At 44.8% G+C, this 27,024-nt stretch overlaps 1 protein-coding gene across 1 annotated transcript; it reads right to left on the reverse strand.

The window, feature by feature from the left end:
- Positions 1-22,792: 22,792 nt before the first annotated feature.
- On the reverse strand, positions 22,793-26,263 carry LOC112138638 (early growth response protein 1). The gene is made up of 2 exons (XM_024261235.2): positions 25,509-26,263; positions 22,793-24,171 (listed from the first exon to the last, which is right to left on the reverse strand). The coding sequence occupies exons 1-2, from the start codon at positions 25,702-25,704 to the stop codon at positions 23,003-23,005; spliced, it is 1,365 nt and encodes a 454-aa protein (XP_024117003.1). The 5' UTR covers positions 25,705-26,263; the 3' UTR covers positions 22,793-23,002.
- Between the last annotated feature and the right edge of the window lie 761 nt (positions 26,264-27,024).

Consider the following 27,024-nt stretch of genomic DNA (forward strand, 5'->3'; position numbering starts at 1 on the left):
TCAGATGGGCAGAAAAGGGAAATAAATAGCTTCTGATTGTTATACAAAGATTGTTGGTTCTTTTATTTAATCTACTGAATAAAAAGTTTTATTTGACATCAATGGATGTTGCTTTTCTTACCTTGTTGATGTTGCTGTACTGTTTCCGAATTTTGACTGTCAATGTAAGAATATGTGTAATTTTGTAAAATAATCTGTGAAACTCTTAAATTCTTCTGTGTGACAGAAAATGCCAAAATGTGTAATATTTGCTTAATTTGTTTCACCCTTCTAGAGTAATTTTATTAACATTTTGCATGTTTAAATCCTTCAGCCTTTAATGCCTTTTAATGTGTAAATACTTTTATTACTACTACTTTTACTACATTTTGATACTTTTTTACTTGTAAATACATTCAATACATCATGGTTGAAATTGAAATGAGCAACAGACCATGAGTATTATTTTAAGTTTAAGTGTTTTTGATTTATATGACGCTGTAAAATGACCTGGTCAAACAATGTGCCACACATTAACAGTTCAAAGAACAACAAAAGCACAGCTATAATGTTAAAACAATTCCTGTGCAACAATTTTAATATGCAAAGACACCATAGAAGTAGGAAAATATAATTTTGAAATATTATTTGCATCTAACCAAACATCAAGGGAATAATATTTATTATGATAAAATGCCCTGCGATCAATCATTGTTACTGATTGAGCTTGCTCTCACTGGGGTTCGTACTCGCAACCAACCAAGTTCAGTACCTGGGACAGGGATGTACAAGCTGCAATTTGATTGTTTCCGTGTTACAGGTATATGCTGCTGGCTAAGCCACTGCAGTAAAAGGTAATTCAGTTCAACTTTTCAGCCTTTTTGTTTTATTTATTAGTGCATTATATTCAAGGAAAGAGAAGTGAGAATGATTTACTTTTTTTATGCCCTTCTGGGAAAGTTACATGGACAAAAGAACTTTCTGAGCAAGGTAGATGCAGTGTATGCTGCTCTTGTTCAAACTCCGGCCAGTAATCTCAACAGCCTCCTCCATCCCACCACGAAAGAACATATCTCACGCTACGTGAAGCACAAGGCAAAGATGATCAACAAGAGTTCATCTTTAAACACCAGCCCCGAAAAATTCCTGGAGACCCAGAAGCTGTGGCATAAGCTAACTGAAGGCAGTGAAACCATCACTGTGCCTGTTGTGACCCTCCCGCCCGCTCAAGTGAACCCCCCCAGCATTAAACCAGATGAAGCTCATTTCAGTAAGGCTGATATTGAAAAAATGGTGAAGGACATTGTAGCCATTAAACAGCAACAACCTGCAAAAAAAATGACCCGCAACTGTTTGGCTTGTGGGCAACCAAAGTCTCGTTTCCTTGGCGACGGGTCATCTATTCACCTATTTTACCTGTCTGGGGATGTGAAGTACTTCTACTGCTCCAAAAAAGTACACAAAATGTATGCAGCAGAAGGCCTTCACAACCCCAGAATTGCATTAGGAAGGGCGGCCGTGGTAGGGCGGTCGACTCCTGATCGGAAGCGAGCGGGTTCGACTCTCGCCTTGCCCGCCCATGTTTCAAAGTGTCCTTGGGTAAGACACTGAACCCCGAATTGCCTCTGGTGGAAGGTTGGCGCCAGTGTTCTGCAGGGGAGCCCCCACCAGTGTATGAATGGGTGAATGGGTCTGTGACTGAAGCGCTTTGGGCCCAAGAAGGAGGGTAGAAAGCGCTATACAAGTATATGGCATTTACCATTTTTGCAGATTTTGCTGTCACGCCATTCTTTAACAGAAAAAAAAGAAAGGCTGTTGAGCAGCTCACAAAGGGTGTCTGCAGGTTCTGCCATAGACCAGTAAAACAAGGTCAGGGAGTCCTCACATTCACACAGGGTTCCCTGGTGTTCCAGGAAAGTATGTTAACTGTCCATCCAGAGCCTCATCCCTCCACCAGGCAACAGGGATGACTCACGAAATGTCCGGGGAGGAGTTCTCTCTGTCTCATTTTTATGAGGCTTGAAAGATCCGATGTGCAGAAAAGGTAAAGAAATAGCTTCTGTATGTGATACAGAGATCTTTGGTTCTTTTTCATGATTTATTTAATAAAAAAAACTTAATTTGATATCAATAGATGTTGATGTTCTGACCTTGTTTGTCATGGTGGTCTTGTTTCTGAATGTTGACCAATGTAAAAATATTTGTAATTTAGTTTGTAAAATTCTTAAATTGGCATGACGTTGGACACCAACATGATGCCATCCATGAAAAACTTGAAGAGGATGACTTCTCCAAATGGATAATGATCCTAAACGCACCTCAAAATCCACGCCATCCTACATTACGAGGTTATGAAGGTTTTGCGTGGCCTTCCCAATCATTTTACCTCAACATCATTGAAAATCTATGGACAGACCTGAACAGAGCAGTGCTAACGGCTCAGAGAACTGGAAGACTTTTGTAAAGAAGAATGGCTGAAGATACCTCAAACAAGAATTGAGAGACTCTTGGCTGGCTACAAAAAGACTTTACAAGCTGTGATACTTGCCAAGGGGTGCAGTACAAGGTACTAAACTCTGCAGGGTGCCCAAACTTTTGCGCACAAACACCATCATTTTGTTTTCTGATTATTTGATCATTTTTGACATGTTACAAAAATGTCTCATCTGTAAACTGATGCCTTTAGAAGATTTTTCCATATTTTATTTGGTTCTTTATGCACAATACTACACCAATTTACCTGGGGTACTCAAATTTTTAATCCACACTGTACAAGGTAAAACTAAATCATACACCAGTACACACTGCTCATTTCTACTTCCGATTCTGACCTGTTTTCTTATTTATTTTATTTGAGTGCAGGGATGTAATGAAGAAGAGGACAGAAGTTCGCCGACTGTTCCAACTCACCCAAGAGAGCAGCACAAACATACACATAGCATGCACAATGTGTTGATTATGTTTCTGTAAGTTGAGTCTAGAGAAACAACACGAAAGATTCCGCTACGTCGCCCGGATTGGCGTCACCGGGGCCCCACCCTGGAGCCAGGCCTGGGGTTGGGGCTCGGAGGCGAGCGCCTGGTGGCCGGGGCTCCTCCCACGGACCCCGGTCGGGTCCAACCCGAAGGAGCGACGTGGGATCACTCCCCAGTGGGCCCACCACCTGCAGGGGAGCTCTGAAGGGGCCGGTGCATTGTGGTTTGGGTGGCAGTCAAAGGCGAGTGCCTCGGCGGCCCAAACCCCGGTCATGGAATTTGGCTTTTGGGACATGGAACGTTACCTCTCTGGGAGGGAAGGAGCCTGAGCTTGTGCGAGAGGTTGAGAGATACCGACTAGATATAGTTGGGCTCACCTCTACGCACAGCCTGGGCTCTGAAACTCAGTCCCTCGAGAGAGGCTGGACTCTCTACCACTCTGGAGTTGCCCATGGTGAGAGGCGACGGGCTGGGGTGGGCTTACTTGTGAGCCCCCAGCTCAGCCGCCAAGTGTTGGAGTTCGTACCGGTGGACGAGAGGGTCGTGTCCCTTCGCCTTCGGGTGGGGGACAGGTCTCTGACTGTAGTTTCGGCTTACGGGCCGAACAGCAGTTCGGAGTACCCGGCCTTCCTGGTGTCTCTTGAAGGGGTACTGGAAAGTGCCCCAACAGGGGACTCCGTCGTCCTCCTGGGGGACTTCAATGCCCACGTGGGTAATGACAGTGGCACCTGGAGGGGCGTGATTGGTAGGAATGGCTTCCCTGACCTGAACCCGAGCGGTGTTTTGTTGTTGGACTTCTGTGCACGTCATAGTTTGTCCATAACGAACACCATGTTCGAACACAAAGGTGTCCATCAGTACACCTGGCATCAGGACACCCTAGGTAGGAGATCGATGATCGACTTTGTAGTCGTTTCAGGCGATCTCCGGCCGTGTGTTTTGGACACTCGGGTAAAGAGAGGGGCAGAGCTGTCCACTGATCACTACCTGGTGGTGAGTTGGATTCGCTGGCGGGGGAGGAGGCCGGAAAGACTTGGCAGACCCAAACGTACTGTGAGGGTCTGCTGGGAACGTCTGGCTGAGCCCTCCGTCAGGGAGGTCTTTAACTCCCACATCCGGGAAAACTTCAAGCAGGTACCGAGGGAGGTTGGTGACATAGAGTCCGAGTGGACCATGTTCTCCACCTCTATTGTCTCCGCTGCTTTCCGGAGCTGCGGTCGCAAGGTCTCTGGTGCCTGTCGTGGCGGCAACCCCCGAACCCGGTGGTGGACACCGCAAGTAAGGGATGCCGTCAAGCTGAAGAAGGAGTCCTATCAGGCCTGGCTGGCTTGTGGGACTCCAGAGGCAGCTGACAGGTACCGGCAGTTTAAGCGAGCTGCGGCCCGGGCTGTGTTGGAGGCAAAAACTCGGTCCTGGGAGGAGTTTGGTGAGGCCATGGAGAAGGACTATCGGTTGGCCTCAAAGAGATTCTGGCAAACCATCCGGCGTCTCAGGAGGGGAAAGCAGTTTTCTGCAGGCACCGTTTTCGGTGCAGGTGGGGATCTGTTGACCTCAACTGGGGACATTGTCGGGCGGTGGAAGGAATACTTTGAGGATCTCCTCAACCCTGCTGACACGCCTTCCGTTGAGGAAGCAGAGGCTGAGGACATTGGGGTGGAACTGTCCATCACCCAAGCTGAGGTCACCGAGGTTGTCAAAGAGCTCCTCGGTGGCAAGGCTCCGGGGGTGGATGAGGTTCGCCCTGAGTACCTCAAGTCTCTGGATGTTGTAGGAGTGTCTTGGCTGACACGTCTCTGCAGCATTGCGTGGCAGACAGGAACCGTACCACTGGACTGGCAGACTGGGGTGGTGGTTCCCCTTTTCAAGAAGGGGGACCGGAGGGTGTGTTCCAACTACCGGGGAATCACACTCCTCAGCCTTCCTGGGAAAGTCTATGCCAGGGTACTGGAGAGGAGAGTCCGTCCGATAGTCGAACCTCAGATTCAAGAACAACAGTGCGGTTTCCGTCCTGGTCGTGGAACAGTGGACCAGCTCTACACCCTCTTCAGGGTGCTGGAGGGTTCGTGGGAGTTCGCTCATCCAGTCCATATGTGTTTTGTGGATTTGGAGAAGGCGTTCGACCGCGTTCCCCGTTGTGTCCTGTGGAGGGTGCTCTGGGAGTATGGGGTCCGGGGAGCCCTACTCAGGGCTGTCCGGTCTCTGTATGACCGGAGCAGGAGCTTGGTTCGCATGGCCGGCAGTAAGTCAGACCTGTTCCCGGTGCATGTTGGACTCCGGCAGGGCTGCCCTTTATCACCGGTTCTGTTCATAGTCTTTATGGACAGAATTTCTAGGCGCAGCCAGGGGCCGGAGGGGGTCTGGTTTGGGGACCACAGGATTTCCTCTCTGCTCTTTGCAGATGATGTTGTTCTGTTGGCTCCATCGAACCGGGACCTCCAGCATGTATTGGAGCGGTTTGCAGCCGAGTGTGAAGCGGCCGGGATGAGGGTCAGCACCGCTAAGTCTGAGGCCATGGTTCTCGACCGGAGAAAGGTAGTTTGCCCTCTCTCGGTGGGTGGAGTGCGCCTGCCTCAGGTGGAGGAGTTTAAATATCTTGGGGTCTTGTTCACGAGTGATGGAAGATCGGAGCGTGAGATCGACAGGCGGATTGGAGCTGCGTCCGCTATTATGCGGTCGCTGTACCGGTCCGTTGTGGTGAAAAGAGAGCTGAGCCAGAAAGCAAAGCTCTCGATTTACCGGTCGATCTTCGTTCCAGTACTCACCTATGGTCATGAGCTTTGGGTCGTGACCGAAAGAACGAGATCCCGACTACAAGCGGCTGAAATGAGTTTTCTCCGGAGGGTGGCTGGACGCTCCCTTAGAGATAGGGTGAGAAGCTCGGTCACCCGGAGAGAGCTCGGAGTAGAGCCGCTTCTCCTCCGCATCGAGAGAAGCCAGTTGAGGTGGCTCGGGCATCTGGTCCGGATGCCTCCTGGACGCCTCCCTGGTGAGGTGTTCCGGGCATGTCCCACTGGGCGGAGGCCCCGGGGAAGACCCAGGACACGCTGGAGAGACTATGTTTCTCGGCTGGCCTGGGAACGCCTCGGGGTCCCCCCAGAGGAGCTGGAGGAAGTGGCCGGGGAGAGGGAAGTCTGGGCATCTTTGCTTAGACTGCTGCCCCCGCGACCCGGTCCCGGATGAAGCGGAGGAAGATGGATGGATGGATGGATGGATGGATGGATGAGTCTAGTAGTTGAGCTACTGGAGTCTTGGCTGAAACTCCTCATGGCCACGCCTGAGAAATGACTAATCTTTTCTCTCCTGTGTCTGTATGGCTACCCAAAGCCTCTCATGGTCTCCTCTGGAACAGGTCAGTCCCAAGTTATCATTGGTACAAGTGGTCAGCACTACATGCTTCTTTGCTAACTTGTAAAGTCTACAAGAAGCAATGGTTTGCAGACAAACCTTCATGGATGGACATGCTGCCTCGTGGTTTTAAGAACATTTTTCCAGCCTTTCGGCCCACATAGAGGCCATATGCAAGACTGTGCTGTGCAGGACAGCAATGTCTCCAGGTGATATGGCCAATCAGCTGAATGAAGCTCTTCACCTCAAATAGAAGTGTGCACACATGGCTTGGCTTATCTGTGCACAATGTTCTGGACGGAGAGAGTGGAGAACATGACCAGCAGACAATCACAGGAGCGGTAAGAAAAACCCTCTACTCCCAATTCTTTTGGTGGGTACACATGATGTACGTTTATGAACGTTTTGAAAACTTACTGACAGATTGTAATCCAAGTAAGGAAACTGTGATCTATGGGGATTTTAACATAAACTGGGAGGACAAATCAGCTCGAAAAAATCTTAAAAGAGTGACTGACAAATTTGATTTTGTACAAATGGTTAAAGGACCCACAAGGATCACCACCTCAAGCAGCTCTCAAATAGATCTAATTTTTACCAACCGTCCTGAACGAATTTTTAAGTCCTACAACATGTTGGCCGGTCTTTCTGACCACAATCTGCTCCTCGTAGCCAGAAAGCTAACTAAGAAGAGATTTAATTTTTCTACCAATAAACATGAGTTTATGGGAATTCCAAATAATAGAAAGGAAAATTTTAAAAGTACTGTTCAACAAATTGGGATGAAATACTAGAGAGAACTGAATGTGAAAAGGACTGTGAGATATTTTCAACAACAATTGAGAAAACAATTAAAGATTTTACCTCAAAACTTAAAATCAAACAAAATAAAAATATGCTACCCTGGATGAACTCAGACATACTCAAACTAATGAAAGAGAGGGACCTAGTGCTGAAAAAGGCAATCAGAACTAAGTCTCAAATTTATAGAAATTTATTTACAACTTTAAGAAATAAAGTGGTTGGAAAAATAAGAGCTGCTAAAGCAAATTTTTTCTTGAATATAATTGAGAACGCCAAAGGGGATAGTAAAAAAATTTGGAGCCAACTAAAGAATCTTGAGGGGAAGGACACAAAACGGAAAAGAATTTTAGAAATAAAAGTAAATGGACAAATCACTAATAATCCATGCATAGTTGCAGATGCCTTTAATAGATTTTTTATTGAATCTGTATCTGCAATTGCCGGTTCCTTTAAACCAATTCATTTGAATGTTTGTCCCATAAATACATCTGAGCCCATTCTGAGCTTCAACAGTGTCACAGAGTCTGAGGTTCTGCAAACAATAAGGTCACTTAAGCCATCTAGAACCAAAGACATATATGGTTTAGACTCTTGTATGTTGAAAGAGCTCAGTTCCACTTTGATAACACCTATCACCAACATTCTCAATCTATCCATTTCTGAAGCATCATTTCCGAGTAAATGGAAGTCATCAGTTGTAATTCCAATCCACAAAAAAGGAGATTCCTTGTTATCTTCTAATTACAGGCCCATCAGTATTATACCTACAGTGTCCAAAGTCACAGAAAAACTTATTGCCCAACAAATAATTGCTCATCTAAATAACACATCCTTTTCACTTCATCCTATGCAGTTTGGCTTTAGAGCTCGCCACTCAACAGAGATGGCTAACTGCTTCTTTTTGGAAAATGTAAAATGTCTATTGGATAAAGGGGGGGGTGGTTGGAGCTGTGTTTCTTGACCTGAAAAATGCATTTGACACTATAAATCATAAAAAATTATTGATCAAATTAACCAAATTCAATTTTTCCAGAAACTCAATAAAATAGATAGAATCATATCTTTCAAATAGATCTCAGTCTGTAAAAATAAACAATTCTTTCTCTTCTCCTCTTCCTCTCTCCACCGGTGTTCCACAAGGGTCCATCCTAGGCCCCTTGCCATTTTCTCTTTACATAAATGACCTCCCAACAGTCTGTTCCAATGTATCTATGCAGATGTATGCGGATGATATTGTAATTTATGTGTATGGTAAAAACACGATTCAGGTGGCTGAAATTCTCACTGAAGCTATGGGTCATATTGCAGAATGGTTGGATCAGTCAAGCCTAAAACTCAATGTAAATAAGACAGTTGCAATGTTTTTCTCTAAATCAAACCGTATAAATGAACAGGCAGATGTTTTTGTTGATGGAAAAAAAATAGAAGTTGTCTCAGAGTTTGAATATCTTGGGGTTTTACTAGACACAAAAATGACATTTAAACCACAAATCAAAAGAGTGTGTAACCGTGTTAAATTTAATCTGTCAAATTTCAAATTTATTCGGTCACATTTGTCACTGCAGTCTGCTTTAATGTACATGCATGCAATGGTTTTTTCACACATGACATATTGTCTCACAACGTGGTCACAGACCAACAAAACAGCATTAAAACCCTTGGAGTCACTGTACAAAAAAACAATTAAAATACTGGATAAGAGACCATTACAGTATCACCACTGTGCCATTTTACAAAAACATAAACTGTTAAGCTGGGACAACTTTATAAAAAACACAAAACTCTGTTTGTTCTATAAAGTCATAAATGGATTGTCATCTCCTCCACTCAACCAGTTTGTCCAAGTAAGAGCCAACTCACAAAGAGTGACACGAGGGTCGGTTAGAGGAGACTGCATAGTTCCTCTGCGGAGAAGTGCTTTCAGCCAAAATGCCTTCTCAGTAACAGCAGCGCAAGAATGGAACACTGTCCCTCAAAATATTAGAGAACTTTCTACATTCTGTCTGTTTAAAAAGCACATTAGAAACTGGCTTTTATCAGAGCAAACTTGTACGCATTGAATTTTAATATGCTTCCCCCTTTTAAGTATTCTGCAATGTCTTTTATATTTGTTTTAATGTTTTTTTAATGTATACATATACATTTTTTTGATTTTTTTTTTATCAAAATGTATTTTAGGTGATTGTCTTACATTTGTATTTTAATTGTTCATTCTTTTTATTGACCCAGATATTTCAAATGTTGCTTTTATTGATTGTTCTTAGGTTGACAATTTTAACATCTGTCCAGGGACAACGGATGAAAAATAGCCGCTGGGCTAATTCTGGCTCATTGCATACAATGCGTTTAATGTGCACTGTCCCTGAAAAATAAATAAATAAATAAATAAACATTGATGTTGATGGCTTGTATGGGGTAGCAGTGACCTCACACTACCTGGTGTAGTGTTTAATTCCAGAGAACCATAGAGAGGAGTGCACAATCTGCTCATTCAAGGCACTTTTGGTGAGGTCTTGAGGGATGACCACACCTGGAAGGTGGTACCGGCATAAGGCACGATTTCATCCTATGCACTCATGAAAAAAAAGGTGGATAATTTTGTCCTGGGAGATGCTGCTGTCTGAAATCCCTGGAGCCAATGTACGAGAGGCTGTCCCGGCATTACATTTCTGCAGCACTGCCAAAAACCAAATGCCGGTGGGTTGACAGGTGAGAGACAACTTTGTCTGTTTCCTTCAACAGTAAAGACATGAAAAATGTAAGTGAATTTTGTTTTAAAAAAACACTATTTGCACATTAAACAATTTTAACATGCTTTTCTGTGTGCATTAACAGGGATTGCCGATCTGCAATCATGATCCCAAAGTCCCACTCTCTGGAACATCTTCTCTGGGAATCCTGGAAGACCACAGAGGCTATAGTGGCTGAAGCAACATCTGAAGACTCCACTAATACCTGTGCATCTCAAAGAAAGTATAACAGTGAAATCAATATCTAGTTGGACTTATTTCACTGCTTGCAGCGGTTCGTCAGGGAGTGTGTCTCAGATTATCATCCGCTTCACAGCTCTTGTTTCAAGTTCCTTTCAGAAGCTTTTTGCGTCGATGACCAAACCAACATTCAGAGGCTGAATGAGCCCTACACTTTCTGTGGGATCCTACCAGCTAACTTTTTGAGACCGAGCATCTGTGGAATAAGCTCTCTCAAAGAAACCGTCACTGTGCCAGTTGTGACTCTCCCACCTGCTCCAGTGAAACCCCCCCAGCATTAAACCCAATGAAGCTCCTCTAACAAAGACTGACATTGAAAAAAATGGTGGAGATCGCAGGTTGTTGCTGTACTGCTACAAAAAAGATGACACAGAACTGTCTTGCATGTTGTCAGCCAAAGTCTGGTTACCTCAGTGATGGATCATATGTCCATTTATTTTATCAGTCTGGGGATGTAAAGTACATCTTCTGCCCTAAAAAAGTATACCAGATCCATGCAGCAGCCCTTACCAACCCCAGAACGCCATTTGTAGACCTTGCTATCACAGAGAGTTGCAAAGCAGCAGTCTGCACTATCCTTAAACGTTTCATAGGACCGACAGAGAAAGGCTATTGAGCAGCAACCCAGTGGGTGTCTGGTGGTTCTGCCATAAACCACTTAAACAAGGTCCAGAAAGTCCACACATTCCCTGGTCTCCTGGTGTTGTGAGAAAGTACGTTTACTGTCCTGTCAGAGTCTTGTCCCTCCACCAGACAAAGGGGAAGACTCGAGAAATGATCTGAGAGGAGTTCTCTCCTTTTTATGAGGCTAAAATGATTAGATGCGCAGAAAAGGATAAGAGACACCTATGTGTGATCCAGAGATTTATGGTTCTTTTAAAAAGTGGAGCTGTTCTATTTGTTAACAATAGATGCTTCTGTTGTGACCTTGTTTGTCTTGCTGGTCTTGTTTTACCCTCCGTTTGTCATGTTGGATAAGAAAAAAAGCGTAAAATATCAAACTGCTAAACCTGTGGATATGGTTTTCCTGTATTGGTCTCTTCATGATCACACACAGCTGATTTTAATGTGGATGCAGTAAATGGGAAAATATTTGCAATTTAGTTTGTGAAAATGTTTTTTTCTTACACATTTTAGTCTTGAATGGTTTAGTTTTTATTAAAATGCCAAAACATTTAATACTTGCTCAATTCATTTAACACTTTTAAAGTACTTGTGTTAACCCTGGAAGTTTAAATTCGTCTGTCCTTTAATGTGTAAATACTTGAGCATGGTTGAACATCTTTATACATTTCGTGTAAAATACAGTTTTTTTTTTACATGTTAATATCTTTAATAAAGCATGGTTGAAATGCTTTTTATTCTTTTTATGTTGTGCTATTGCACAATGCTCTGTGTTTGTTTTCCCCGACTACAGCACTCAGCGCCTCCTTGACTGGTGGTGGAAGGTGCTTTTGCTACGCCCCATTTAGTCTAGGGGTCTGGGGCATAGCATAAAGGTAAATAACAGTAGAATTTGTAACAATAAAAATACACACAACATAAGAAAAACCAAAGCCAATACAGCCACAGCCGTAACAATAAATGAAATTAAATTAATAAATGAAATGAAATTGAAATGAGCAACAGATCATGACTCTTAAGCAGAGACAGCACAGAAGTAGAAACATTTAAATTATAGAATGTTATTTGCAGCTTATCAAAAGTAAAGAGAGTAATATTTATTATTAACTAAAATATGGTTAATATCATAGAAAAAAAGCTCTCCATTAGTCAAGGAAACAGTTTTTACTTTTGCCAAACAACTGAGCGGTGCATCAATTCAACACACAGCAGATTGCGCAGGGACAGGAAGCCAAGTACAAAATTAAACATGTAATTTCAAAAATAAAATAAAAAAACATTCATGGTGAGTTCATAGCTTCTTCACTACAGGTCTGAAACTAAATGTTTAATAGATTTTCTGATTAGAATTTCCATCTTTACATTCTGTATCATTCAGTTTCACAATGTTTTATTAAAATCTTTCCAAATATGTGCTTAGAGGATGAGATACAAGCAGGAGTTTAGCTGGCTGTAAATATAGAAAAAGAGTTACATTGTGTTCAATTGTCAAAACCAGAAAAATGTGTTTAAACCCAAAATGCAGAAAAGTGGGTTTGGTGGTAGAAACTTAAACATTTAATAATAAAACTAAACCAGGACATGAAACCAAGGGAAACAAGAAGGACACACACAGAAGAGCCAACAAGGTACAACTGAACACCAGACACTTTTATACACTGAGGACAATTAACAGAAATGAAGACAGCTGTGGATGATCAGCATGAACCTGGAGTTACTGACAGGAGACAGAGCATGACCAGAAACACCGTAAAAAAAAATCAAACTAAAAAGCACAATCCTTACAGCAACATATGGCATTAAATGTTATTAATAATTTCAGCTAAAGTTTTAGGAACTCTGTCTTTAAAATATTGCAATCTGTATAAAACTTGATTTATGTTGATTCTGTCTGCAGCACAATGAAAACTAGAAAAGTTGCATTACCTGTGATTATGTTAGTGTGAATATGCTTTTTGCTGAATTTGGTAGCTGAAGATGATAAAGCTGTTTGATGAAGATATGTATTGTGATTAATTGCTAAAGAGATTTGCTGAAAATGCTAAAGATATAAAGCTGATAAAGTGGCACAAATTGCAGGAAGTGCGCAAAGAATTTGAAGAATTTCTTGAAAAATTGCAAAAATCGATGACTTTGCAGGAAATGTGTTAAAAAATCCTCAATACATGATAATTTTGCCCAAACATTTAGTGTTTTGGTGAAATAATCTACAAAACCTCAGTATTTACCAAGTTATAAAAACAAACAAAACAAAAAAAAAAGCCATCACTTTGCTAAAATATTAGCTAAACTCCAAGTTGGCCTAAACAAAACTTAGCAGATGTTAAGTTGGCCAAAAAAGCTTCCATGTTGGTAAAATATTAGCTTAATAACTTTACTAGACATCTGACTTGGACAGTCAGACGCTGCACTCGACTCCGCTAGAATCTGGTGTTTTATTGCGGTGTTTGGACAGGTTACTGCTGCTACCGCCTTCTCAAACCATGTTTTTGTTACATTGAAAACAGTGCGCTGTCTGTGTCTACTTTATAAAAATACAAACACGGCTCCAACCTTTTCGCTCACAGCTGCTCTGCCTCTCACGTGTTCTCACCTGTGGAGCAGGTGGAGAGAGCGCACGAGGAGCCCCGCCACTCACCCCTGCGGAGAAGCAGCGGAGAAGGGGATTCCGTGTTTGTGGTGTACCTGCGCCACTATGTTTTGAAACATTTAGACAAAAGGTGCACGCACCCTGCCAGCTAGAATATAACAGATAATAAAAAAACATCAGTGACTTTTTTTTTTTCACCATGAGCGCTGAGCTGGCAGCTCCTTGGAATTGCCGCTCCGCTCATCCGCCGTACCGCTCGTTATCATAACCACTACTGCTTCCTACACATTTGTACTCGCTAATCATCCGTCTGGTCCGCACCCGCTTCTTTGTCTGGTCCATATGTCAGAGGGGTGAGGGTAAAACCTCGAACTGAATCAATTTTAGGGACCTGCTGGGGAGTTTTTAACCAGCCGCTCCAAAAGACAGCAGAAGCCTCTACTACTAATAAAAATGTTTTAATACAAAGATTAAAAACAATGACATAAAACCAGTTATTTAAAAACAATGGATATCAAAAGCATTTTAAAAGAATAAAAACTGGAGGTGTCGATTGTCCGTGCAGTGGTCCACCATAGTCCCCTTTTTGCTGCTTGTCCCAGCCGTCAGTCTCTTCATTAAGTAGGCTATACAGTCCTGCACTCTGTGCCGCCAGTGAACATGCAATAAAACAAACCAATGAATAGATTTAAAAGAACACACCAAGTCATGCAAAATTAAAAACAATAAATACACATTAAGTTTCTAAAACCCAAATAAAAACACTGGCGGTAGAGCTGCAGGCTGTTAAAACTGATCCTGGGTAACCATGGGGCACTTAACTTTGGGAGGGGTGAAGCCCGTTCACCCCTCTACGTCTCCAAACGGCAGTGTACGGAAAAACTCCTCTGGGGATGAGCTGCCTCCCTTCTCCTCCGCGGATCTTCCTCCCGAGCGAATCCTTCTCTCGCCGGCGTTCCGCTGGCCAACGCCCTGATCCGGACCCGCGATGACCGTAGGTCGCGCTCACAGTCCTCTGTCCGTCCGCTCGTAGTGCGTCTCAGGCTCTCCCCCGTCTCTCGCCCCGCGAGCTGCGTCCAAGCGTCCGGGACCACCTCGGGCTCCAAGCGTTCTTTTTTTCTCCGCGCCGATTTTCCTTAAAAAAAGACAAACCTCCCTGCTCTGTGCGTAGCCACGCCCCCTCACACAGGTGTCTCTCATTAAACTGACATGTCACCATAATCTACCTAGTGACACTCCCCCCAACTGAAAACGTTCTAGTCCCTAGAACTACTCACGGTACCTTTGGGGTTTCTGCCTATTGACCCTTTGGGAGCGTCTTGGCTCCGGTGCTCCAGCATCTTCGCCCCCTTCTGGCCCTGGGTAGGGGAAAGCAAATCTCCATAATGCTAAGCCATCTATGGGTGTAGTCTGCCCCTCAGTTTCTGCTGTGCTGCTGGGTACCTCTCTAGGGATTAGGCAAGGTAGGCAAGGTCTCAAACTGTTACGGTGCAAAACCTGTTCAGGGCCATCTTGACCTTCTGGCCTAACCTTGTAGACAGGGCGGTCTGGGTAGGGCTGGTCTACTACAACCTGAGGTTCACTTTCCCACCTGTTGCTAAGTTTTCCCTTCTCCCTTCTCCTTTGGTCTAAAACCAAAACCCGCTCTCCTGGAAGCAGGGGGGAAACCTTGGCAGTCCTGTCATAAATCTTCTTGTTCGCATTTGCAGCTTGTAGCAAGAAGTTTGATGCTTTGTTGTAGGCGTAGGTTAACTGCTGATGATGTTTGCTCACCCACTCTGTTGTGTTGGTGGTATTCGTCGAGGTCGCTGCTCCAGTTAGCATGTCCACAGGGGTTCTAAGGTGGCGACCAAACATTAGAAAAGAGGGTGCATATTTAGTTGAGGCATGTACAGTGTTATTGTAAGCTTGGACGAGGCCTGGAAGGTGCCCGGCCCAATTACTTTGTTGTTCAGTCTCCAATGTCCCCAACAAGCTTAACAATGTTTGGTTGAACCGCTCACATGCTCCATTGCCTTGTGGGTGGTATGGTGTCGTACGGGACTTGCGACAACCATAAACCATGCACAGTTCTTTTATCAGTCTCGACTCAAAACAAGGGCCTTGGTCAGAATGCATGACTTCAGGGAAGCCAAACGGCTGTATAACATGAGCCCACAAAGCACGGGCTGTAGCAACTGCTGTTTGGTCAGGGGTAGGAATAGCCCATGCATACTTGGTGAACAAATCAGTCACAACAAGAATGTTTTGGTACCGGTCAGTGGGACGGGCCAAGGTTAAAAAGTCCATTGCCACTATGTGCATCGGGGCTCTAGCCGTGAATGGGGCCAGAGGGGCCCTGCGATCTGCCTTGGTCTTGTATAGCACACAACAGGGACAGGTTTCAATGTAACATTGAACAGTCTTTTCCATTTGGGGCCAATAAAAATTTCTCCTCAGGGTAGTGAGCATGCGATCTGACCCTGGATCCCCACTATTTTGATGGCAAAACTCCACCAGGGTTGCAGTTTTATTGCTTGGGACTACTACTTGCCGGAGTGTTTCGCAGGTTAATGTGTCCTTCACTCTCCTGCACAACACTCCCTCTATCATTTCAAGTTTCCTCCACTGGTGAAGAAGTCTCCGTCTTGGCTGTGAAAGCACCTGTCTTTCCGCTGCACCTGGCAACCCACCTTGAGTCAGATTGTCTCGAACCTGACAAACTGTAGGATCCTTCTCTTGCTCAAGTCTCCATAGGGCAGGATTCCACCCCCAACCATCAAAGGGCTCCTTGGTCTCATCTGGAACATCCATGGCATGCACCAGTTGGTTGCCACCACACCCTGGGTCTGTGGAGGAAATGTGGAGTCTGGACAAAACATCAGCATTAGTGTGGTCTTTCCCAGGCCGGTACTGGATGGTGTAGTCAAAATTGGCCAACTGGGCGACCCACCTCTGCTCTACAGCCCCTAGCTTTGCTGTCTGTAGGTGTTCAAGGGGGTTATTGTCTGTCACAACAGTAATCTTTGCACCCCACAGGTAATCTTTAAATTTCTCCACCAGGGCCCATTTCATTGCCAAAAGCTCAAGTTTGAAAGAGCTATAGTTGGCGTCGTTACGTTCAGGGGGGTGCAGGCTTCGACTGGCATATGCAATCACTCGTTCAGCCCCATCTTGTTCTTGGGCCAAGACAGCCCCCAAACCACAGTTGCTGGCATCTGTATACACAGTAAAAGGCTTCGTAAAGTCATCATAGGCCAGGATTGGAGCTTGTAGGAGGCATTGCTTGAGCAGCTTAAATGCCACGTCGCAATGTTCAGTCCATTGGACTGAGGGTGACTGTCTGCGCCGGCTCCTTGATGAGCCCCTCAAAAGTTCGTTCAGGGGTTTCGCGATCTTCGAAAAGTCTTTAATAAACCGCCTGCAGTAGCCAACAAAACCAAGAAAAGACCTTACCTGCTTAACTATAGCAGGATCGTCCCAACTCTGGACAGCTGCAGTTTTCTCTGGGTCAGGCGAGACTCCATCACCGCTGACTTCATGGCCCAGGAACTTCACTTTCTTGTGGAACAGCATACATTTCTCCGGCCGGAGAAGGAGACCATAACGCCCAATGGCCTCAAACACACGCTCCAAATGGTTCAGGTGAGTTGCAAAGTCTTTAGAATACACAATGACATCATCCAGGTATACGAGGGCAGAGTCAATGAGTTGGTCCCCCAAGCAGCGCTGCATCAGCCTCTGGAAAGTTGCTGGGGCATTACAAAGCCCAAAGGGCATCCTTTCAAACTCAAACAATCCAAAAGGTGTGGTAAAGGCAGTCTTTTCTCTGTCCTTCTCCTCAACCTCCACTTGCCAGTATCCACTGGCTAAGTCTAGAGTGGAGTACCATTCTGCTTGGGTGAGACTGGTCAGGGAATCTTCAATTCGAGGCAAAGGGAAGGCATCTTTATGCGTGACTCGATTCAGTTTTCTGTAATCTACGCAAAACCTCCAGGCTCCACCTTTCTTTTGTACTAGCACTATAGGTGCAGCCCATGGACTACTGCTCTCTCTAATGACACCCTGTTCAAGCATGCTTTGTAAAAGACTGCGGATCTCCTTATAGAGGGTGGGAGGGACAGGTCTGTACCTCTCTTTAATGGGTTCAGCGCTACCTGTTGGAATTCTATGTCTCACCACATTGGTGTGTCCATAGTCGTCATCATGTCTGGCAAAAACATGACCCCATTTTTTAAGTACTTGCCCCAGTTGTTGCTGCTGCTCATCCGTGAGGTCTTCTCCTAAAGGGCAAAGGGGTTGGTTTTCCCCGCCTACCCCCGATAGACCCTCACTAACATCAATGACTGCTACCTCTACAACACCTGGGCTCACCTCACAAAGGGAGACATCTTTACACCCCCTTATATTTTCTGGGTCGACTGAACAGATATTGGCTAGCTTCTGAAATCGATTTATGACCACAGGGAAGGGATTCAGGTTTCGTACTCGCACAGGTAATCTACCCTGGTCTACCATCACCAAAGTCCGTGCAATTTCCACGCTGCCACTCTCGTTTAATGGTTCCACCATTGCAAAAACTTTCTGCCCACAGGGCCAAGGTGCTGTCTTTGCCCATAGCATTACTTCACTGCTTGCCGGTACAGTCACTGGTGACCGGCAAGCTGAGCGAGCTACTCTAGTCAAGGGTTCCCTGGCTGAGACAGCTTGGATACGCTGACAGTCTGCAAAAACATCCTCCCATGCCCTCTTAAGGGGCTGACCTTTCGAAGAGGGCGGCCTGTGCTTCTGGAAGAGATCTTCCCAACACTCAGAAATGACATTCATGCCTAAGATGGCCTTCTTTTCACCCAAATAGCTGTCCTCTACCACCACAACCCCACAATTTGGGACCCGAACACCCCCCACCTGGAAGTCAACTACAATGTAGCCTTTATAAGGAATGCTTAAACCGTTTGCGGCTCGCAGCTTAAGCCAAGGCAGGACTCCATCTGAATGCTTCTCCTGAAAGAGGTTTTTGCACAGGCTCTCGCTAAACAGTGTGACCTGTGACCCAGTGTCTAGCAGACATCTAAATTCTACGTCGTCTACTTTAACCATGACGTAGGGGCAACTCTCTGTAAACCTTGCTGAGGGTGGGGAGCTTGGTGGGTCACTACAGGGGGGCCCGGTCACCTGACCCACGGTGGCCGGAGGAACTAAAAATCCTGATGGGGGACTCTAGAACGGCAGCTCCGACTAAAGTGCCCAGTTTCTTTACAGGTAGCACAGATGGGGCGGCCCTGTTGGTCCCACTCGTACCTTGGAGCCGCCCTAGCACCTCTAGGTCCACTATCTGACCTCCATCTAGGCTCTGGCCTCCTACGCGCATCTTTATCTGTTCTGTTATCCTGTAACTCAGACAATATGTTTTTAGACATTTCAGCCATTTGCTCTTTCATCTCTTTTAACAGTTCATTTTTCAGTTCTGCCTTCCAGTCTGTCATGATTTGTGTGTGGGGCACCTGCTTTTCTACTGCCAAGCAGGAAGAAGGTGACCACAGTTCGGCTTGTTCCTGCTCCAATGCGAGTGCTTCCATCTTGACTTCGTCAAAGGATAATGCAGGAGTCTTCCTCACGAGGCGCCGTAGCTCCTGGCGAAGGGAACTGTCTCTTAGTCCCATGATGAACTGGTCTCGTAGGATGGCATCACCATCCCCGAGTTCCGCCTCATTCCTCTGTTTTAACATAAGAAAGAGTTCTCTTAACTGTAGAGAAAAAGATTTGAGGGACTCTTGAGGCTGTTGTCTACAATTAAAAAAACGAGTTCTGAGCACAGAAACATGAGTATTTTCACCATACAAAACATGCAAAACATCAAAAATTTTCTTTGGAGTGTCTCTACCTTGCCGCTCTAAAGTCAAAATTTCTCTCTTTGCTTCACCTTCAAGCAAGTTTAACAAAATGTCAGCTTTCTGGGAGTCAGTAAGAGGCTGAAAACTTAGCATGGATTCAACTTGGTGTTTCCAATCCCCAAACTTAACTTGAGCATTTTCTCCGTTAAACTTCTGCACCCATGGGCAACCCATAAAGAAAGGCATCATCATTGCTGCTGGACCAGCTGCACCTTCCTGGGCCTGCTGCATAATGAAGCGACTAGTGACTCAACCCAGCAGGATCCTGCCAACAACGCCAAAATCTGTCAGAGGGGTGAGGGTAAAACCTTGAACTAAATCAATTTTAAGGAGCTGCTGGGGAGTTTTTAACCAGCCGCTCCAAAAGACAGCAGAAGCCTCTACTACTAATAAAAAATGTTTTAATACAAAGATTAAAAACAATTACATAAAACCAGTTATTTAAAAACAATGGATATCAAAAGCATTTTAAAAGAATAAAAACTGGAGGTGTCGATTGTCCGTGCAGTGGTCCACCATAGTCCCGCTCACAGTCCTCTGTCCGTCCGCTTGTAGTGCGTCTCAGGCTCTCTCCCGTCTCTCGCCCCGCGAGCTGCGTCCAATCGTCCGGGACCACCTCGGGCTCCAAGTGTTCTTTTTTTCTCCGCGCCAATTTTCCTTAAAAAAAGAAAAACCTCCCTGCTCTGTGCGTAGCCACGCCCCCTCACACAGGTGTCTCTCATTAAACTGACATGTCACCATAATCTACCTAGTGACACATAGACCGTCTAAATAGAGCGTTATTCACATCAATGGTCCGGCCCAGACATGATGGTAAAGTGCACTCTGGTGGACTCAACCAACTGTGAGAATTTAAAAGGGGTGTTTATGTCAAATTGTAGCTCCAAAACTGACGGTGCTGTCTCTTAAAGGGACGGACAAACACTACTTATTCATGTTCAACCATGATTCTTTTTTCCATGACGGCCACTGACCGGTCCATGAATGAAGCGGCCCACCGGGAATCCTCCCGACTCTCCCGATTACCCACTCCGCCCTTGTGTGTAAAGATTTATTAAAAAACATTGGAGGATTGCTCAACATGAAGAGGTTTTTTAATCCAGAACAACAGACTGCGTACTACATGAACTGTCAATCTGTGCCAGAAAAATCTCTGTATAGAGATGCAGTCTGGCACTTAGATAATGAAGGAGGAAACGCTGCTTTTTCTCGCACACGAAAGTAGTCAGTCTCTCGTGCGCGATGACTTTTTCTGCTCGTGGAGGAGGAGAAAGTGCTAGCGGGGGTCTGAATTGTCCATGCGGAATGTTTGATGAAGACTCACCCAGATGTCTTACTTCTGAGTGGAGTTTTGACATAAATGAAACGCCATAAGCTTGACTGAATTGTTAATGTTAGCGAGTATTTATCCGGAATAATATGATCGGATCGGGACGTCACTAGTACAAATGTCAGTAGTTCTCCTACAGAATATTCCACAGCTGCTTCTTCAAATTCCTATGGATGATATTAAACGAGTCGTGGATCATTTCTCTCTGACAACGCGGTCATAGTTAGACGAAGGTTACAGGTACTTTTTGAATGCTGCTTGTTTGATTATGAAGTTGGTCAAGATTTTCTTTTTTCTAATTTACAGTAATGCTAACGCTAGCTTTCCATGACAGGGATGAGCTACAGAAGATCTTTTCTGCACAGTTAAAGTTGCTTACATTTCCGTGCTCAGTTATATCTGCCTTCCAGTTCATTATATTGTTATAAATGGAATGATGTTATATTTCTAACTTGTATAATTTTAACAAAATATATTTTTATGGAGAGTAAATTGTTGAAAGTTATTAAAGGTTTAATTATTCTGGCACAATATTCCTGCATTTTTATTATTCACAATTATGTTAAAAACTTACATTTTTTAAAGTTTTTAAAATTAGCATTATGCTAGCTTTGTGGACTGTTTTGGCATTTACTAAGATTTTTTAGGGTATTTTGGAGTTTAGCTAATATTTCAGCTATATGCTAGCTGTTTTGGATAATTTAGGCTATTCTTTTTAAGTTTTTTTAAGCAGTTTTGGAGTTAGGCTAATACTTACACGCAAATTTAGATGCAAATGTAGGCTTTTTTCACTTTTTTAGGATATTATGAAGTTTAGCTAATATTTCAGCAACATGCTGGCTGTTTTGGCTAAGCTAAGTTTTTTTTAGGCTACTTTGGCATTTAGCTAATATTTTAGCTGTATTAGCTTCAGCATTTTAAACTATTAGCTTCAACGTTTTTAACTATCAATTTCAGCTTTTTCTGCGAACAAATTCAGCTAACAGCATTCACACCAGCATTACCACAGGTAATGCTATATATCTAGTTCATAATTATGTTATAAAGTTACGGATTTTAAGTTTTAAAAATGTCTTTTTAGAAATGTTCAATCAATGTTTATCCTGTTTGGCCCATGACCTAAGGTGTGAGTTTGGATTTTGGCCCCTTGTGCGATTGAGTTTGAAGCCCCTGCTTTACTGTAATTTTTTTTTTTTTTTTTTTTCAGGAGGATTTTTTCATTTAGAAAATATGCTTCCACCATTGCTGTCTGGTCTGACAGAATGAGCTTTTAGCTGCTGTTTGTCTTTCTCTTCTAAAATGTTGATCAGTTTTAAATTAGCTGATGTTTAATGGTATCGGAGCATTCAAACCAGAGTATGTTGACTACATTTAAAAGCAGCTAACATCAAGTAACAACATCGACCACGTGGGTTTTTAAAACTTTTTTGTTTTGTCTCTCTTGAATAAACCTGCAACTCAAAGTTCCAGTGTCATTTCACAAAAGAAGCCTAATTGTGTTTTTTTTTTGTGCATTTTTTTTGTTGTGAGACCAATTAGATCTTTCTCCCTGTCAGTAGTAAAGTCCTGGTTTTGTGGCACTTGCCTCATGCATAAAGTATTGTAACAAATATATGTATTTTTATATTGGATCACAGCTCTGGTCCAGTTTTTAAACCTCTGTCTGCAGCTACAGAGCTTCATAAAATATCTAACATTCCTGAAACCATGCAGAAGTAACTCTGAGTAACTACTGCGAGGACAGTAACTGAGCAGTTTGGTGCTTTTATGAACTCATGAAGGCTTTTACACCGCAGAAACATCAGACTCTGATCCGACCTGCCGACCCCGTCTGACGAGTTACATCACACACACACACACAGGGCCTGGGCGTCCTGCCAGTAGGAAGCTCCATATAAGGCTTGCAGGAAGTCCGCTGTAGCTACAGGAAAGACCATATTTGGACTGACTCGTGTTGCTTTTCCAGCAGGGAGCAGCCTGAGCCGATGGTGACAAAACCTGATCCTATTGGCTGTTTGACACACACACACACACTGAACACACACACATGCAGCAGATTAGGTGCTGAGTGAAGAACACAGATGGTCTTTAAAACTGATGCTGTTTAATCTGCATGGTTTTCTGAAAAATAATTTTCAGCTAAAAGCTTTTTTGCTTATTTGACAATCATTTACAAACTGGTTTCTGCTGCTTCAAACACAGAAACTGAAGCTAAACTCTTGTGGGTCTAAAACCTGAGTCCAGGTGAGTCCAGATGGTGTTTGAAATAAAACCAGCAGGAGTCAGATAAATGTTTTATTCTTGAAAGCTCTCTGAGCTCCACGTAAACATATGAACATCTCAGAACCTACACAGTAGGGACAAACAGAGTGCACGTGTGTGCGCACGGTCACATATGTACAGCGTCTACATCCATACTGAAGTCCACCTTCCCTCTTGACCTTTGGCCTTTCAAAGTAAAAGTCTGAGCCCTGTGTGGGTCTTGGCTTTGGTCAGCAGAGGTTGGAGCTGTGGGGGGAGGGCAGCTCTGACAGGGAGCCCCCCAGCGGAGAGGAGCAGGAGGACGAGTAGAAGTGGTGGGACGGCGAGGAAGGGAACGCCTGTGATAGCGAGGAGCAGGCAGAGGAGGAGGTGAAGCAGGGGGAGGAGGCCTGCATGCTAACGGACGGGCAGCTATGAGGCGGCGAGGAGTAGGACGAATCCGGGGAGGTGGGGACCTCTGAGGTGGGTGTGGGGACCCCGTCGGCCTTGCGCTCGCGCTGCCTCTGGTGGATCTTGGCGTGCCTTTTGCGCTCGTCGCTGCGGGCGAATTTGCGACCGCACTCACTGCAGGGGAACGGCTTCTCCCCGGTGTGCGTGCGGATGTGCGTGGTCAGGTGGTCGCTGCGGCTGAAGCTGCGCATGCAGATGCGGCACTGGAACGGCTTTTGGCCCGTGTGCACGCGCACGTGGCGGGTCAGCTCGTCAGAGCGGGAGAAGCGGCGGTCACATCCATCGGCGGGGCACACGTGTGGACGCTCGTGAGGCGGCGTCCTGCACTGCCGCCCCCCAGGGGCTTTCTTGGACGGGCAGGACTTGGCGAGCAGGCCAGTGGGCCCCTGAGGCTGAATATTCGCAGAGAAGGCCTTGATGGTGGAGAGTGGCGTGAGCGGCGGCTGGAGGGGTTTCTGGTCTGGGCTCGGACAGAGCTCGCCATCTGGCGCTTGCTGAGGCAGGGTGTAGTCTGGCAACATCGCCACCACAGGCTGGAGGCCCAACCTGGAGGCAGGGGACGGGTAGGCAGGTGGGGGGCCCTGCGACTGGAAGGGTTGCGGGGCCAAAAAGGCATCATTGGGAGGGTGGGCGGAGTCAGAGCCCATAGCAGACGTGTACGATGGCGTTGAAGATAAAATGGAGGAGACGTCTATGGTACTGCAGCTCAAGCTCAGCTGGGACGGTGTTGATGATACCAAAGACGGGGTGGAAGTGGTGAGGTTGCAGGCCGCAGGGGGCGGGGCTGTGACACTCCCCAACCCCAATAGACCCAACAGGGGCTCCGCCCACAGATTGCTGCAGCTGGAGGAGCTGGGATCGAAGATGAAGCGCCCACTGTAGGCCAGAGGTGGGAGGCGGGGTGTGAGAGGGGGGAGGTTCTGGAGGTCCAGGAAGTCCAAGAGAGATTCTGAGGAGAAAAGAAGAGCGGGTCAGTGACATGTCGACAGTGCAGTAATGCAAATATGATTATTAGTATTATTTATTTATTTAGTTTTTGCTTCTTCACATTAAACAGAAATACTTTAAAATGCATTTTTACCAAATTACTTGATTATTTGTAAAGCAGAAATAAAATAAAGAAAAAGACAAAACTTTTGTCAACATTCAATCTGATTCTGATTAAATAGTTCATACAATTAATGATTCAATACTCAATAAAAAATTCAAATTTAAATGATGTCAACAGGAACATAACACAAAAAACGCTCTTATTTTGACCACAGAAACAAACAAATCAGTTCTTTTGGCCCTTAAGGTTCTGAAGGGCCAGTTGGGTTGTCTCCTAACATTTTAAGAAAATTACAATCACAGTTCTGGAGGATGCATGTTATTCATTGTATGACAGGAACCTGCAGGCCGGTGTAAATCTGAACATGAGCTGCATTTGGCCTACGGCCGGACTTTGGACATGCTCGTTTTAGGGCAGTGGTGTCAAACTCTATCGCAGAGGGGGCCAGAATCCAAAACACACCTTAGGTCGTGGGGTTAACATTTATTGAACACACTAAAACGAAATTTTGAAAACTGTAAAAACGTAACTTTTTAACATTACTATGAATAATTCAATTCAGAATAATTCAACTTAACCCTTTAAGACCCTTTAGCTCCATTGCTGATATTCTTTGTTTTACTGTAACTTTTGAACCGTTAACACAATCAATCACATTCTGAAGGAGAAAAAGCGTCACGCCGCTTTTTCTCCTTCAGAATCTACTGAATTACATTGATCGTGTTCATGGTTCAAATGTTACAGTAGGCCTATGCTATAGATTTTGTGTTTACGCGTCACTGGTGACGCCTCAAATAATTTTCAATATTTTACTCACCATAAAAATATATTTTGTCAAAACTATACAAATTTAAAATAAGCACAAGATAACATCGGGCCATTAATAACAATGAAATAAAATTATCTGGAGGGTCGGATAGAATTAGCAGGAGGGCCGGTCATGGCCCCCGGGCCTTGACAGTGTTTTTTTTAACGTTTTTTTAAATGTTTTTTTTTAATTGACAAAATATTTAAGCAAAACAGCAAAAATATCTCAAAACTACACTTATTATTGATGCTTAAAACAGAGTAGTAAACACAGAAGATTTATGCTTCAAAATTCATTTAACATAAAAAAAATAACTTTTTTATACATAAGTTCAGCTGTTTTGTCAAAAAGTTCCCACATCAGGAGCTTCATGTCAAAATTCATTAAACAGAAGAAAAGTAACTTTTTTTGGTTTTGTTTTCCTTACCTCCACACTCCCCGGACTCCGCGCTCAGCAGCCCGGCCGCCTCCGCCGCAGAAGCGGCCAGCAGCGAGCCTCCGGCCGCGGCGTTCTGCAGCAGCATCTGCAGCTCCTCCAGCTTGGAGTATCCCTCCAGCGGGGACACCGGCGGCTCCGACAGCTGCAGGCCGGGCAGCAGCAGCTCCGCTTTGGTCGCTGCCATGTCTTTGGCCGGGGACGAGGCGTCAGAGGCGGCGGAGGAGCTCCGTTTCTGCACGGGGACCGGCTCTGGCGGGGGTTCCGGGCTCCGGGCGGGCTGCTGTTGCGGGTGGCGGCGCTCAGGGGAAGCCAAGGCTGACGGCTGGAGGTCTGGGGGACAGACGGCTGTTTCTTCGTGTTTGTGGATGCACGGAAACGTAAACAATAACAATGCTTATTTCCGGTCGGTGGACCGGCGCCTTCACGGGTTCACAGCGGCCGAAGCGGATTTCTGTCAGATCCAGAGCGAGGATTCCCGCCTTTATAAAGACTCCTGCGTGACGTATGTTCCCAAAGATGGAAAGGAGGAAGCCCATATTTGGGCATGGCCGGGAGCGCGCCCTCTTCCAGACTTCCAGGTGCCGCTGCAGTCTTTGTTCCGCGCTTTTTGGAGCGTGGATGATCCGGTTCGGCCCAGAGTTCGCCCTGGGTTCTCGCGTGCGGCCAAGGCGAAGGATCTGGGGCCGGCCACCGCAGCCGGAAACCCCGCCGTCAGGTCCAAGCTCGATTCTTCCAGCTCTACGTCACACGGAGACCTTCCAGTGACGTCAGCACTTCCCCTTTGCCTTATTTGGGTGTTTTCCTGTCAGACCGTTGATCTTCCAGCAGGTCCCGTCCTGCAGACGAACCTGTGTGATTCGCTTTCGTTTTGAGACTGCAGGAAGCTCGAATCCAGATCAGAGTAATGAAAACTTTAGTATTTGAAACCATCAAGGAAGAATTTCCAGAGCGTGTTTGCTAAAATGAAAACTTCGACAACGTTTTTCCAGAACCTGATGAGGAAGCAAACTGGAGATCTGAAGATGATGCGAGTTTGAGTTTAAACTTTTGCTTCGTCGAGCAGTAGAGCTGAACACAAAAGAGAAGAAAGCTGAAGAAAGCAGTGATCGGGTCGGAAATTAAGGAGAGAAAATAGTCTCATTTGATTTTTGTGCGTAATTCTTTGTAATGAATCCAATACATTTTGTGTGTAACTATGTGAACTTGCAATTGTGTACAAAAAATGTACAAAATATCGATGAGATGTATCACTAGAAATGACATGCAGGCGTTTGACTATTGTTTAAAATACATAAAGAGGAATGGTATTAAAACAATTAAACATGGCTTAGCAGACACAGTAAAATTACCATAAAATAATTAATTTCTGTCCGATTTTAAAAAGGAGAAAGCTCTGATCATCAGAAAAATAATTCCCAGGTCATGAAAATTATGCTATTGTACAAAGTGCAATAAATGAAGGACATTTGAAACTTTTTTGTTGTTATAAATAAAAAAAGGTTAT

Source organism: Oryzias melastigma, linkage group LG14 (assembly GCF_002922805.2).
Source record: "Oryzias melastigma strain HK-1 linkage group LG14, ASM292280v2, whole genome shotgun sequence".
Classification (NCBI taxonomy): Eukaryota; Metazoa; Chordata; class Actinopteri; order Beloniformes; family Adrianichthyidae; genus Oryzias; species Oryzias melastigma.